This window comes from Motacilla alba, chromosome 5, assembly GCF_015832195.1.
Source record: "Motacilla alba alba isolate MOTALB_02 chromosome 5, Motacilla_alba_V1.0_pri, whole genome shotgun sequence".
Lineage (NCBI taxonomy): Eukaryota > Metazoa > Chordata > Aves > Passeriformes > Motacillidae > Motacilla > Motacilla alba.
In genome coordinates, this window is record NC_052020.1 from 32,085,289 (window position 1) to 32,099,969 (window position 14,681).

Genomic DNA, 14,681 nt, shown 5'->3' on the forward strand with positions numbered 1-14,681 from the left:
TGGATTTTTCAACTCAGGCATCTTTCAAAACCCTTTTAGAGTGCCAATTTTTTCTTTTCCTATTGAACACTATATTTTTTTTTTATTTATTTCACTGACTGATAGAGCTAATGCACTTCCTGAAACATCTCCGAGAATTCAGGTGAGACACCATAGGCTATGCTCTCTTAGGCTAGAATTTACTAGCCTTAAAACATATGTGGCATTACTAGGGTCTGCTGAACTTCATGTGATTTATAAAGATATAAAGCATAGCTTTTTTCATTAGAATGATGCTAAAAATTTTGTGGATGATACTAGTCACACTGGAAAGACTGATTAGAACAACTGGGGAAGAATTAAGAAAAGGAAATGGAAATTTAATTCTCCTTTACTAGTCAATCTGAATGGGTGTCTGCATTTGTAGTTCGTAAGTTTTCTTCAGTTTGGACAATGAATTCAAATAAAAACATTGCTTTTGTTCAATTTATAATTAATTTCTTATCAAATTAATTTTTAAATTCTTATGCATGAAAGTATGATGCTGAACTATTTCGTTTGAAGATGCTGCCTGTGAATTTGGTGCATTTTTTCTCTTTTCACTGGCTTTTGTTTGTTTGTTTTACATAATATTTCTATTGACTTTAAATTTTGTGTTTCTTTCAATGGTTGGTTAAAGATGCTGTAAAACTTGGCTTGAGCTTCTTATGAAAGTGTTATTATAATATTGGCTTATGCTTAATTAAGCCACAATAAAAGACCTGTGCAGCATATTTTACAAAATATTTCCTTAATAATATATATGTATCTGTTAGATATATATTACATTTGAGTTGCATATGAGTGTCAAGCACAAGCCCTGCAATCTTTAGTTTTAGTTAATCTTTAGCTTTTGCAACCTCTGAATTTTCCAGCATCATCTAGTTGCTATCTAGTCCCAAGAAGCTTAAGAACTGTTAGTCTACACACACTTTTTTCCACTGATGAGCATGCACAAATCTGCTTAGAATGGGATCTAATAGAGAAACCTGGAACTGTAACCCTAGCAGTACCATAAAGTGAGATATTGCTCTGTCCATGGTTATTTTATCATATAAAGGACCTCCAGGACAGAATAGGAACACAAAAACGTGGACAATGACAAATAGGCAGTAACCTGTTCCGCAGCGACACAACTTTCAACACAAAATCAGCCTTGCCTCAAGGGCCAAACTTCCCCAAGGGCCAAACTCAGCTGAAGTTCTTGTTGTACATCAGCCATACCAAGCTTTACACAAAAGAGTCAAATGGGGTAGAGGGAGTGCTATCCTTAATGGCTCAATGGCTAGAAAATTCACTTGTTAAATAGAATATATATAAGAAGTGAATATATATTCACTTCTTATATAGAATATATGTTTGCAGGTCTTCTCTTCATCTTGATTTAAATCAATGTCTTAACTGTTCCAACTGAGTTGAGTTTCTCAATCAATGGGCTATTGAATGTAATGCTTCATCTTTACTCTTCTTCGCTATCATGCCTTTCTTGTTCCCCTGATTTCCAGTTCTTTTGTGTATGTAACGACTAGTCACTAGAACAAAATTAATTAAGAACATGGGCTTGACTGTACAGCCTCTTGGTTAAGGCTCCAACTTCAGATGTGTGAAAGTTAAGTGCTGGTTAATTATGGCTGTAAAATTGCTTAATTCGGGTGGAACATCTTCAGAACGTGAACTGAAAAGGGCTTTGTTTACTGTACTGACTCTGTGGGTGATTCAGATACTCTTTTAGAATGTGATGGACCCATGCTCATGTCTGTGTTCCAAATCAAGCAGGATAGGGAGGTAAAACTTGATCTTCTTCTTTCCAGATAAACAGTCAAATGGTGTCAGCTAAAAAGGAGAGATTTTTATCTCTGTTATTATAAGGGCAAAAAGGCCTGTCTTAAGATGTCTGTCTTAGGAAGGCATCTGTTATAGGAATCCTGATGGGACATGTGTCTAACTCAGAGACTGAGCATTGTTACTGCAGTAAGTAACTGACAGGAAACACAAATATACAACAGCAAAAATGATGGTGGGATGGGATATTAAAAAGTAGAAATCTACATGCCTAAATAATTTAGGCATTTTCAGTGTTAAGTTAAGGCTTTAAAAACAAACAAACAAACAAACGAAAACCCCAAAAAATGTAGGTATCTAAGTCCACCTTCTGGTGATTCCTGGAACATCTAACCAGAGATAGAAAATTCCTTGAGAGCAGATCACCGACAATTTAGGCATTAATGTCAACACCCATTTGCTAGTATTGCCTTCTAACTCAGAAATTCACTGAACATTTGGGATTAGCTTTACAGAGCCTTTCATGATTTTGATAACAGAACTTGATAATTTTGAACATTTGCCTTATACATTTGAGCACTTTACTTGACCAGGATGAAGTGACAAACATTGCTGGGTATAGCCCTGCCAATACCAGTTTTGTGGGCTCAAATGCAGGTTTAAACACATACTCTTAGATGCCTTTACCCCTACGCAGTGTAGGAACAATTAGTGAAATTCTGAAAATTAAGCCTCAACATCCTATCAGTCAGAACAGTTAGAGCTACCATTGAAATCCATCAGCAACCAGTTATTAAAATTATGTAAGATCACACACAGTTTCCAAACTGCTCTCATAAAGAAAGAAAGGTAAATATTAGATAGGTTATATAGATTGGGTTTAATTTCATGACAAATATCTCAATTGCATGCAAAATATGAGATAGTGGAACACAGTACAGAACTAGCCAGTTTTGGCTGAAAAAATATATTTCAAGTTTCTTTCTGTGGTAGGATTTAATTTTCAAATGAGCTATTTAAGTGGCAATGACTGCATTAAAAAAAACATCTCCAGCTACCCATCCTTTAATAAAAGAAAGAAAAATACATTAGAAAACTCTCTTTAGCTGGGAAAGCCAACATGTGAAACATGATGCACTTGAGCACAGGCTTCTCCAATGCTCTGCTCTGCCCATAAACCAGCTGAGTACTGAAATCAGGAGAACCCAGCCTTTCAAATGTTTTAGAAAGAGCAAACCTTCAAGGTTTCAGTCCTTGCTTGTTCAAAAGAGCAGAGAGACAAGAAATGGTGTAATGTTCACATATCTGCCCTCAATCACAACATATCTCACCATCTAGGACCCTTGCAGAGCACCAGCTAGATTTATCACTGACTTGCAAGCTGTACTTTGCAATTATCTCTGGGGAGCCAACAAGGTGGCTAGGGAGCGAGACTGAGCCATGGAGAGATGAAGGTCAGAGAATATGAGAGCCTGGAATACAGAGTGATAGGCTGAGGAAACGGCTCCACAGAGATTTTCAGTTTTTCCATCCCAAACCATTTGGCTTACAACTAAGACACAAGCATCCATGAAACATGCTCATATGTAACAAAGTCTTAAAAATGTTTTTAGAGCATTTCCCCCTGATTCATGTAGAATACAGAAAACACAAGATGGGATGAGAGATAGCAAAAGTTTCACCAGTATGACACTGTATATTTACCTCTTCATTTTAGCATACTTAATATACTTGTCCCACACTTGTTCTGCTACCAGCTCATCACTGCAAAGCATGTATTCCATAACATGGCAGGCTGCAGTCTCATGGTGTGCATGAGATGTGTTGACACATCTTTAACTACTAAGACATTAGACCCCCTGGTTTGATGAAGTCTTGCCACTAGTATTGTAAAAATTACAGGGGAAACATTTAACATCTGCATCTACAGGAAGAGAGATTTACATAAGCAGATTCTGCAGTACCCAGACAGTGCAAAGAGCAAAACACAAGGGATATCAGCATGTAGGTATGACTTACTGAGAGGTTATTAGGTGTATCCGGATAAGAGTTATAACTTGGGAAAGGGGGAGATGTATTTATACATAGTGTATTATTTATGCCCATTACTTCTAATTGCCTAACTAGTTCTCTTTCCTCTCACGTATACTTTAGTACCACCAACCAAAGAAAGATGTCTACAGCTAAATATCTGCCAATTATTATGGACTTTTGCTTAATATTCTATTGTTCCACTGACAGCACGGTTTTTAATATATCATTTTATACTATCCTGTACATCATCATTTTCCTGCCTCCCTTAGGGCTCTGGCTGTAATAGTTCTTATTTATTTGCACAAGCTAACATATATGCAAAAGATCTTGTAGTCATGATGTCGCCCCCACCACCCTCACCTTTTCCCATCTTTGTTTTTGTAACCCTTTTTCATCTGTTTTTTAAGCTACAGTATAAAGAAATGTGAACACAGCATGTGTGTGGACACAAACCAGGGTCAAACACACAGCTTCTCTCCTCTTCAGCAGTGTTATACTGCAGCCTTTTACTGTGCCCTGTAGGTTTGGGTTTTTAGCTAATAAACTTGAAAACAGATCATAAGAGAAATAAAGGAAAACCCTCTTGCTATACCAATGGGTGAGGCAGGACTTTACAGCCTGTGTAGTAACAAATCACCTCACAGAATCTGCTCAGCACCTTCTAAGAGAACGAATAGAGCATTGACTCTGGGCTGGCAGTGCTGCAGTCTGGTTAGTTGCATCAAATACTCTTTCTTATTGAGTTCTTGTTCCACCAACAGCTTTTTTTGAGGAGAATTTGCAGCAGTATATAAGCTGGAGGTGCTTGCAAGTGCATCACTATGTCTGAAACAGAACAGACATCTTTAGGATCCTAGTTTTCAAACTTTCAGCTGTTTGTTTTGATAAATATATTTTGGCTGTGTTTTTTTTTTTTTTTTTTTAAAGTGGGCTCTTTGGATCCAATTTCTTGACATTCCCTCATTGACAGGTAGAAAAATACACTTTTTTTTTCCCCTTCAGATTTCAATAACAATGAAAAAGTGTACAAGCTTCATGGTCAAGACAGGACAGTGGGTACAAAAACAGTTATCTTAAGGCAAAATTTACTGTTAGGGAAAATGGAACATTCCTTCTGAATTCACGAACTGGTAGTGCATGTGCAGGTTGGTTGTAGATGGTTGCTACAATAAGGCTTCTTTCATACAGGTGTGTTTATGCCCCAGGCTTGCTGGCCACAGTCCATTCCATTTACAGAAGCTGAATTAAACAATAACTACCGCATTGCAAAAAGAAGAAGGAAAAAAAAGGTGAGCGTCAAAGGAGATGCCTGAGAGCTTTGTTAGGGCCAAGAAAAACCCTGTTGCAGTTGTCAGAGCTTGTTGATGTTGCAGAGAATGGCACTTTTTTTTTTCTGCTGGATTTTGTGGTTCTGCCTTAGGAAAGAAAGTAAAATAGAACGGAAGAACAAAGTCCTACTCTATAAATCAGCAGCTGCTCCTTGCCAGATCAAAGGAGTGACATTTTTGCTCCTGGACTACTTGTCCACTTTAGGTGCTTGACAGACAGCTAACAGCTGGCCTGTTACATAGTATAGGAGAGTTGGGCTACATCTTCTTCAGACTAGATGACAAGCTAATCAGAGATACCCATTGCACAGGACATGTGAGTGCACCTTGATCTCTTCAAACATACCCACTACATAATTGCTAAACACCTTCATGCATTTTTGGCAAGTTGCTACTTAGGTAGTTTCCACTGAAATGTAAAAGGGAGAATTAGTGCCTTAATCTTATTTGATCAGGGAAGTTAAACAGATGTTAAATTTGTTGACAACTCTCCTTTTTGGTAAATTTAGAATTGATTTTTTAAAATTAATATGTTTAATACTGATAAGTTAAAAATAGATGTAAAGTACTTGAATGTGATATTATTCAAAAACTACACTTTTTTTTGGTTGTTTTTTTTTTTTTTAAGTTACCTAAAACGAGGTACCTCAACTCCTGATAGCTTTCTCAAGACTGTTGGAGCCTAATAAGTTTTGAAAATCTTTTCCTAGGAGTTTAAGATGACAAATTACCACATCTTTAAATGCATGAGTTACTTACGATTTTAGAGGAGATTTGTTTTCTACCTTTAACATGAGTTTCTAAATGCTAGCAAATCAAAGTGCATGCCAAATTAGCTAAAATAGTATTTAGCATCTCCACAAGACGTATGTATACAAACATGGAATTTCAACGTCAGTAGTAAAAATTTCAAAGTGATTCAGTTTCTAGTTGATACCCATCTGCAATAAATCAAGTACAGGATGAGGTTAAATGCTTCAGCTTGTGTCTATTGACTTTACATTTTATCTGTAAGATATGAATAGCTAAGGAAGTATGTCTGTTTGTCTCCTCCCTTCCTTTCAAGTATCTTTAATAAAAAGATCATTTTTACGGTGCGTGGTAAAAAACTATATACGAGCAAGCTGATGGCACTGTAAAAAGAGGAATAGCCTCCTCCGGCGTGTGTTCTGTGGTTTCAGGTGGCATGCACCAAAAGGCGCTTCTTTCCCACCAGGAGCCAAGGGGGAATAAGGGATGATACTTTTCCAATCGGGCTGAGGTTTGCTGGGAGCTCGTGAGGGAAACCGTGCCCACCCGCGGCAGCGGCGTTGGTGGAGCGGCGCTCCTCAGGCACGCTCCCCGCCCGGCGCACGGAGCACAGGCGCGCCGGGTCACGGCCCGGCTGGGCGGGGGCAGCGGCACCCCCGGCCCGGCAGCGGTGCTCTGGCCCCACCTCATGGCGCCCTGCTGCACAGCGGGAGGCCTCCCCTGGGGCCACCCAGGCTGGACCTCGAGGCCCGCGCAGTTCTGCGGCCGGGAGCCGTAGCTCTTCCCTGGCCGGCGCTGCTGCTTCCGACCCCAGGGAACGGCTGGCTGCGGCCTTGGCGCGGGGCTGTGAGGGCTGCGGGGCTGTGAGGGCTGCGGGCGCGGGCCGGCGGTGCTGCGGGTGCCGGGTTGGTGGGGAGCCCCAACTGCGGCTGGGGCCTTTCCTTCCCTGCCGGGGAAGGCCCCGCGCTCAAAGCCCTGCCCCGGGGCGAAGGCAGGGCGGCTCCTCCGGGTTGTGCTGCGGTGCGGGTGCTCCCCGCGACAGCCAGCACGGCCTTCCTCGGCAGAGCCAAATCGTTTCTCCGTGCTCCCAAGAAGTAATCTGGTAACCGAGAGTTACACGTTTAACGAGGTGGATTTTCCTCTGAGGTGAATAGATGCGCGTCCTGCCAATTCTCATGATTTTATCGCAAGGCTCAAGTTGTTTCATGTTAATTCGAGGTCCCAGCTCCAGGAGACAATGGTTATGTGAGAATCTTATCAAGTAAGTTTCTAGATCTTGTGGCTGTGAAGAGCGTTTTAAAAATGTGGCGCAATGACTGAAAAACTCGCAAAGTAGACACTGGGAACAGTGCTGTTTAAATTTCTGATTTTTTTAGGACAGCCTCACAGTTACAGGACAAGCAAAATCATGATTTCCAACAACTGGTAGCTCCAAATGGCAAAACATATTTTTAGGAAGTCGAACATAAACATGGAAGATGCGGCAGAGGTCTTTGGGATGGTTAGCACCCACCTCAGGCTGCCTCAGGCACCCAGCTAAGTTGTTCTCTGTCACCTTCTGGAGTCTTCACCAAACGTGACTTAGGTCCTTTTAATCACACCTTTGACAGATGTGAGGTGTCTGAATAAGCTTTAGAAAGTCAGTGTAAAAAGTCCTTAACCCCCCTTCTCTAGCAAGGCTGTCCAAAACTAGGTGAGGCTTTGCCAGGGAATAAACCAACATGTCCCTCCTGCTTCCTCTCAAAAGCAATTGCATAACTGACTCCATTTCTTAATATTCATGACTTAGGGAAGCCTTATTTGGATGGCTCATTTCCAGGTGACTAAGTCAGCTTTTTTAATTTCCTATAAGGAATGCTGCAGATATGAGTTGGTAACCAGGTGTGGCATAGATTTCAGTGAAGCATAAACAAGGGCTTTTTCAACTATTTTTGTACCTGCACATACTGCCTAAACCTAATTCTGTCAATTTAGAACACAGAGGGAGAAGTTAAATAAACTAAGATAAATAGATTTTACTTGCTCAGATTAAAGTTTAGGTGATAGACAAAGACCGCTGTAAAGGCAGGGGGTGGATATTGATAAAAGTGTTTCTGCAAGTTAGTCTTTTCTGATGCATTCTTTCAGACTGCTCTAAGCAGCTCACAACTTTTAAAATTATATTTTCTGCTTGGTAAAGAAGTAATTTTCTAGGTTACTTAGGAAAACATATTTTGTGACTTTCATTGGTTATTTTCCCTTCAAAATTAGGGCATTCTTGGGCAGCAAGGGATCAGTGTAGCATATGCGCTTGAGCTAAACACTGACATGTGCATAGTCCAAAGACTGAAATATCATTTAGGCAAGGATTTATTTCCCCGTCCAAGGTGAAAACATTTGGATTACTTTTTAGAATGCATTCTTAGACTCTTACTCAAGAAAAACATTGAAGCAGGTGCTTAGACCCCATTTATTCTTCAAGCTCAGCTCCCATTTATGGGGGTTTAATAAGAGTTGAGCTTCTCATCTACGCTTGGCAGGTTTTTGAAAAATCTTACAAGTCTGTTCCCCATGGCACCTAAAGATTTTTAAAAACTAATTTTTTTTTATTTAGATGGCAGCAAACAATTCTAACCCCAAATTAGTGTTGCTGTTGTCATTACTTGTATTTTTATTATTTCTGTGACTAAGTCTGTGACAGTGTTCATTCAGTACTTCTGTCCTTTGCAAATCTAAGAGCAGAAGTGTATTGGACTAAAACTGAGCCAAAACTTTCCTTGTCATTAATCCTTCTAAAGAACTGATTGTGAATTCATCTCACAAATTTGTTTATTTCTCTGCTTTTCACATAAAGAATTGAGAACCGATTTATGCAGTGGCTGGTTTGTTAAAAAAAATTCAATATTTTAGCACCTCATTTTCTGGGATGGATATTTTAGGTGGAAATCCAGATTGAAGACTGACACTGAAGTTTTGCGTTGTACATGGTGGCTCCATGTTGTTCCTCAGTTTCTCATGGGAAGCAGTCTACGCTGCCGGGGCGGGAATGGTTCCGTTTGGCATCAGTTCATCTCAGAGAAGATACTAGACATACAGACAAGTGATGGGAGTTAAATATCATTCTGTTCTTGGGTTCAGATTAGGTCCCCATTTGGGAACAAGTTATAGTTTCCTGAGCATTCATCCTTCTGAAGCAAGACCTTTTGTGACCCTACATACTTACAGTGAATTTTCCATGATAGCCATAAAGTAAAGCTGGAGATTTCTGATTCTGATTGCTTAAGCAGATTCAGTTATGGTGTGGTCACAGTGTTTCAAAATATGTGTACACTGTGTATAAAAAAGACAGGAAGACAGTGGAAACAACCACAAAATTATTTTTGAATGTGCCAGATTTGAAGAAGCAGATTAAGAGATCACTATTTGCTATTTATTCCCTTTGCACTTTGCAGAAATATGTCTCTATGATTTTATCAGAACATTATTTTATTATAAGAATAAAATGTATTATGCAAATTTGAGTTTAACGTAATTTGATATGACTTGAGATAAAATATGATAAATATATAAAGAAGATTAATTACAGGGCTTCCTATAAAGTACAGAATGCATATTTATTTTGGACAAAGAAAACCAAGTCTCTGTTTGAGGAGATGTGATTAAATGCATATATTTAGATTATATTGTCATGCTAATTATCAATGGTAGGAACCAATTAGGACTGGTGCTACCAAATCACCAGACTACATTGCATATTCACTAGTGCACCTTTATTGCTCTACTGGGTTTTGCTGTAAGCAGATAAAAGTAAAATCACTTCCTTTAAAAGTCCATGTTGTTCTACGTTTTGAGCCAGATCTTGTTCATTTGTCCTTTCGTGAACTGTCCCGCAAAAGTAACCAGAACTACTTGTGTGAGAAAGACAGACTCTGGCTATAGGAAATAGATGTGGCTGCTTTAGCTTGCAATTAAAGAAAAAATACAAGATGCAAAAAACCTTTCAATTCAAATGGCTATTGTATGAATAAGCAAGGTTGGTAATCTGTCATTTGCAAAATGCTGGGAGTGAGTTTTTTATTGAGCCTGCTATGTCAGTGACATGTATTTCTCAACATTACACACCTCATTTATCATTCTGGAATGAGGACCAAATACCATATGAATGTAGAGTTTGTGAAGGTATTGCCTCACAGCCCCGGAGGCTGATGACCCCTCTTTATCTACGCAGCAGGTAAGGCACAAACAGTGGCAATGTGAGCTCTCTTTGCAGTCCCCTGCCAGTGTGCCTGACTGTTAAGCTGGGGGAACAAAGGAAAGATAGCATATGGATAGCAGATTGTAGGAGTGCTGAAAGAGGACTGAGGAAATCTATGTTGGGTGTGTGGCTCTGCCAAAGATCTCTTGTATGACTTTGGCCTTGTCACTTAATCTCCTTCTGTCTCCGTTCCCCTCTGCAAACTGGGAGAAGGCGTCTCTCCTCTCCCCCAGGCTTTGCCTGGAAATCTGTTCAGACTGAGTTCTCTTGGACAGTGAGCTTGTGAAGCATGGGGTGGAGTAAGACTGAGCTTCATTGGGTCCTCTAACTGATGCTATCATCCAAATAATCGGAATTACTATTAACAGCAGAGAAACAAAGAAGTCCATGTCTTTTTGATAGATTTTACTCATCTTTTCAGGCCATTCAATCTTTGGCCTCTGGGTGAAGGGTATGAACAAGGTAAGCAATTAGTGTCAGGAGCAGAGCTGTGAATTCTTCTTTTATAGGGTTCCAAATAATGCTGAAAACAGTGGCATTGGTGTTCTCTTTTTTCACCTGTCTCTTAATGCCTTTTGAAGACATTTGTGCCTAAATAACATCAGTGTTTCTGCAGTACAAACTGAAGTGCTGTGCAAAAGGCTGTATTTTGCTTTACTTTGGCTCTGGATATGGCTCTCCGAGGGATTCAAAATCAGCCCTCAAAAAACGTAAAGGCTGGGGCAGGGACTCTGTTTTCTACGTCTCTATTATGCACTGTGCATATTTATGGGGCAGTATAAGGAATAAATAATAATGCACAAACACTGCATTCTATGCCCTTGTCTACCAATTGTGCTGATGCATTACATGATGTAGCTACTGCTAGTGAAACTAGGATTCGATTTTTAGCTTTGCCTGAAATGTATGTCTGTTTTGCACCTGCAATCTTGCAAATATAAATAATTTCATGTGTCATTTTTCAGACATACCCACTGGTGGGTATAACTGATGCTGTTGATGAACAAGATTTTTCAGAGGAGCGATAGAAATGGAATTTCAAAATTACCTGGATGCCTAAAGCCTGTTCTCCTATGTCTTTTCAAGTACACATCAGTGTATCTTCTTTCTAGATGACATGGTTGCATGGTCTAGAGGACATTGCTTGCACCTGCTGTTATGCAGATATGCAAAAAATTGAGAAATAATGAAATCAGAAATCAAACCCAAGAGCTATTTCTCACAAGTTTTAACTGGACAAATTGAATCACTTTTTTTTGGTTTGTTTTTTTGGGGTTTTTTTTTTGGGTAGGAAAACAAATATGGAGTACTCACTTTTAGGGCTTGAACTGCCATTTCCAAAACAACTAGTGAATTGCCTCTAGGTAGAGTTTGCAGGGAAAGACTGGCTTTATTCACATCAGCAGGATGAAATAAGGCCACGCTCCTCTGGGAGTGAATGGCTGGGCAAGATGGGGTTTTCAACACCCGTCCCGAAGGCTTAGTCAGTGGAGGCTGTCGAATATGTAAGGCTGGAGCACAGTGTCCCAATCTCTCTGCCCAGAGGTAAAGCAGATGTTACCTGAAACCCTTAAGGATGTAGAATTTTCTTAATGCTCTGCCTTGTTGTGCGATCACATTGAAAGAGCACTTCAGAGGGCACCCATTTCTTACTAATGTAAACTTTCTGAGGAGTATCCAAAGATATGACCTCTGGGTGAACCTTTGACCTTCCCCTTAATTATTTGTTTGAAGACAGTGTGGAGTTCTCCTGCTGAGAGCCAAGGCCCATAATGCTTCGCAGCCCTGTGAGCAGGGGTGTGTATGCAGGGAAGTGAAGAGGGACATAAATAAGGGGACCACCAGATGTAAATAATAAAAGTGGTTGGGGTTTAAATAAAAAAAAAAAAAAAAACCGAAAGAGCAATTTGGTTTTCCTGAAGACTGGCCTGATTGAAGAAAAGGGGTTAGTAAGATGGAAAGTGTGTGCGTGTGGGGGGGGGGGTGTTTCTGTGATTTTTTACAGGCCTAAATAACTGTTCATGCCATTCTTTAAAACCTTGCCATCTGTATACACCATTAGAAGCTCATAGGAGAAGAGAAAACAGTCTTATCAGGCTTTCCTGTTAATCTCTATTGGCCTTAACTTTAGCTGATAAAAGGCGTGCTGGATGGAGGAGGTTCAGGTCAGGCTCCATTTGGTCAGCACAGCAACATTACTGGAAAGTAAGTCAGCAAATAAGTCCTATCGGGGACCTTTGTCTCTGGGGACGGAAACACACTTCAAAATCACAGAACTGGCAGTGATGCCTTCACTGTGCCACAGTCAGAAGGGAATAAACAAATATATTGACTGTGTCTGAGTTTTTATTTTAATAGCTGAAGTCATGACTAATTCTGAGGCAGGATGACATTTCTGACAACTGAATGGTACTTTTCCTAAAGAATAAAGAATGTATTTTGGATGTAAACAGAAAGATGCAAAAGAGCCCTTTAGTGTTACTTGTAGCATTTATGCATCTGTCTAATGAAATTTCCACCACTGTGATTACAGAAGATGCAATGGAAGGTGTGCCACCATCTTTTATTATCTGCGAAGGAATTTAACCAGGGGGTGGGAGGGAGTGAGGGAAGCATGACAAAAGGCCTTGCAGAGTTGATGCTATATAAAGGCTAGCAATTTACTAAATGAGCAGATGAACTTAGTTTTCAGTTAACTGACTGAAAGACTTTGCTAGGCGTTGGATCGGGCCCAATGGCAATTATTGGAGGCTGTTTTGGATGATGGGCATGTTAGTATTTCTGAAGAGGATTAAACGCTAGTATTCGACTTCATTAGCACTCCTTAAGGGTCACCAGGCGAAAGCCTGAGCTGTGAAATAGCACACAAAACCTGCACGAAGGCTCCAAAGTGTTCTCAAACACAAAGAGAAGGGACAAAAACAAGTGTGGCTCCCAAGTGATAGAAAATTGCCCTGTTTTCAAAGATATTTTGTGAATAGGCAAGTTTTGAAATTATTTTAGGGAAATTAATTTAGCTTACCTTGTGCTGATGTGGATTGCTGGGCATTAGCTAATAGGGAATATGCAAGCACTTATTTTTGGATTACTAGCAAAATTAAATCCAGGCTCTGCAGCCAACTAACTGCCTTTACCAGTGCTCAAAAGCCCCGGCAGCCACCCCAGTTTGAGATAAAAAAAAAAAAAAAAAAAAAAAAAAAAGTTATTTTGGGCCTAATATTAACCACATGTACCTGTGACTGGGGGTTTCTAACGAGTTGAAAGGTGCCTGAGTTGAGGGCAGGCAGGCGGTCGCCTTGCACGGGGTGTCCCCGCTTGGACACAGAGGTGGCCCCCAGCTGGCACTGACCTCCAAACGACCTTTGCCTTTACAGGCTCCAACTGCAGGAGTTGTAGAAGAGCAGAAGTCTTTCTGGGCCGGCACTTATTGCTGCTGCGCTGGTGATAAAACTTCAGACAGCCTAATTGATGGCTTTGCTGACCTAACGATACCTTGTGAAAGCACGGAGTGGCAAAGCCTGGTCCTCATTTATGGCCAGCTGCAAGGAGAGCTGGATCCCTAAGATGGAAAGGGAAAAAGAAAGTCTCCCAGCCTGTGAACTTTAACCAGGATCTGAGCCACTTAGAAGAAGTTAAAGAAACAATTGTCTTTTAACACAAGTTTTCGGTCGCACTTACTTGTTCAAAGCCTTCTGGCAAATCCAGCTTTAAGCTGGCTAGTAAGATAAAGCGTGTTACCAGTTACAATTTCTGAGCATTTTGAGGAAAATCCTTTAAAGTGAAATTATACTCTTTTTAAAAAGCAACGTGAAGCAAAACACATTTCCACATCACACTAAAATCCTGTCACTTTTAAAGCAGAGGTGTTCTCAAAACAGAGAAGCAAGCTGATGAAAGGACTTCTATTCTTTGTATTCTGTTGCAGGTTTATTAATGCCAGAAGAAGAATAGTACAGCCTATGATTGACCAGTCAAATCGAGCAGGCAAGTTCCAAGTAGTATCTGTATTCAAGTCCCACAGGCGCAAATCCTCATCAAGTTATTCTTCAGGAGTCCCATCACCTGGTAAATAAATGCTTCAACCAGGCATTCTGGGAGATTATTTTTTTTTTTCTTATGTCCCCAGAATTCCGCTGTAGGAAGCAACTTCGCTAATTGGTGCTAATTGGAGATTTCCCACCCTGACTCTACTGAAACTGCTTTTTATTTTCTCTCTGAATTGGTAATTGGGTACAAGTAGTAGTGCCACAAGCAGTTTGTTTGACTGTGAGCTCTTGAATTACTCATTGCTTGTCTGCATCCAATCAGCAGGACAATCTCATTTTCTTGCTACCCACAACTCCTTGGTGTATGCATTGCTTTTACTTCTGGAAGGCGAGCTGTAAAACTCATTGTATCCATTCATTTGCTTTGACTATTCACAATATGCTACTAATGTGGCGTGGTACCATACTGCCAGAAAATATTAAAAGATTATTACTTTTGTTTAAGAATGCACCAGATATGCTCCCAGTGAAACATATGATATTTATAAA

At 40.1% G+C, this 14,681-nt stretch overlaps 1 protein-coding gene across 12 annotated transcripts in view; it reads left to right on the forward strand.

Annotated features, from left to right (window-relative positions):
- The window catches only part of MEIS2 (Meis homeobox 2), a 173,466-nt gene that overhangs the window by 152,800 nt on the left and 5,985 nt on the right, over nucleotides 1-14,681 (forward strand). For 6 of the 12 annotated variants that reach the window (XM_038136813.1, XM_038136815.1, XM_038136818.1 and 3 more), the window contains one exon: nucleotides 14,072-14,211. In XM_038136813.1, coding sequence (XP_037992741.1) covers nucleotides 14,072-14,211 — 140 coding nt within the window. The remainder of the gene's footprint in view (nucleotides 1-14,071; nucleotides 14,212-14,681) is intronic. The other 6 variants (XM_038136817.1, XM_038136819.1, XM_038136820.1 and 3 more) reach the window with 1 other exon arrangement.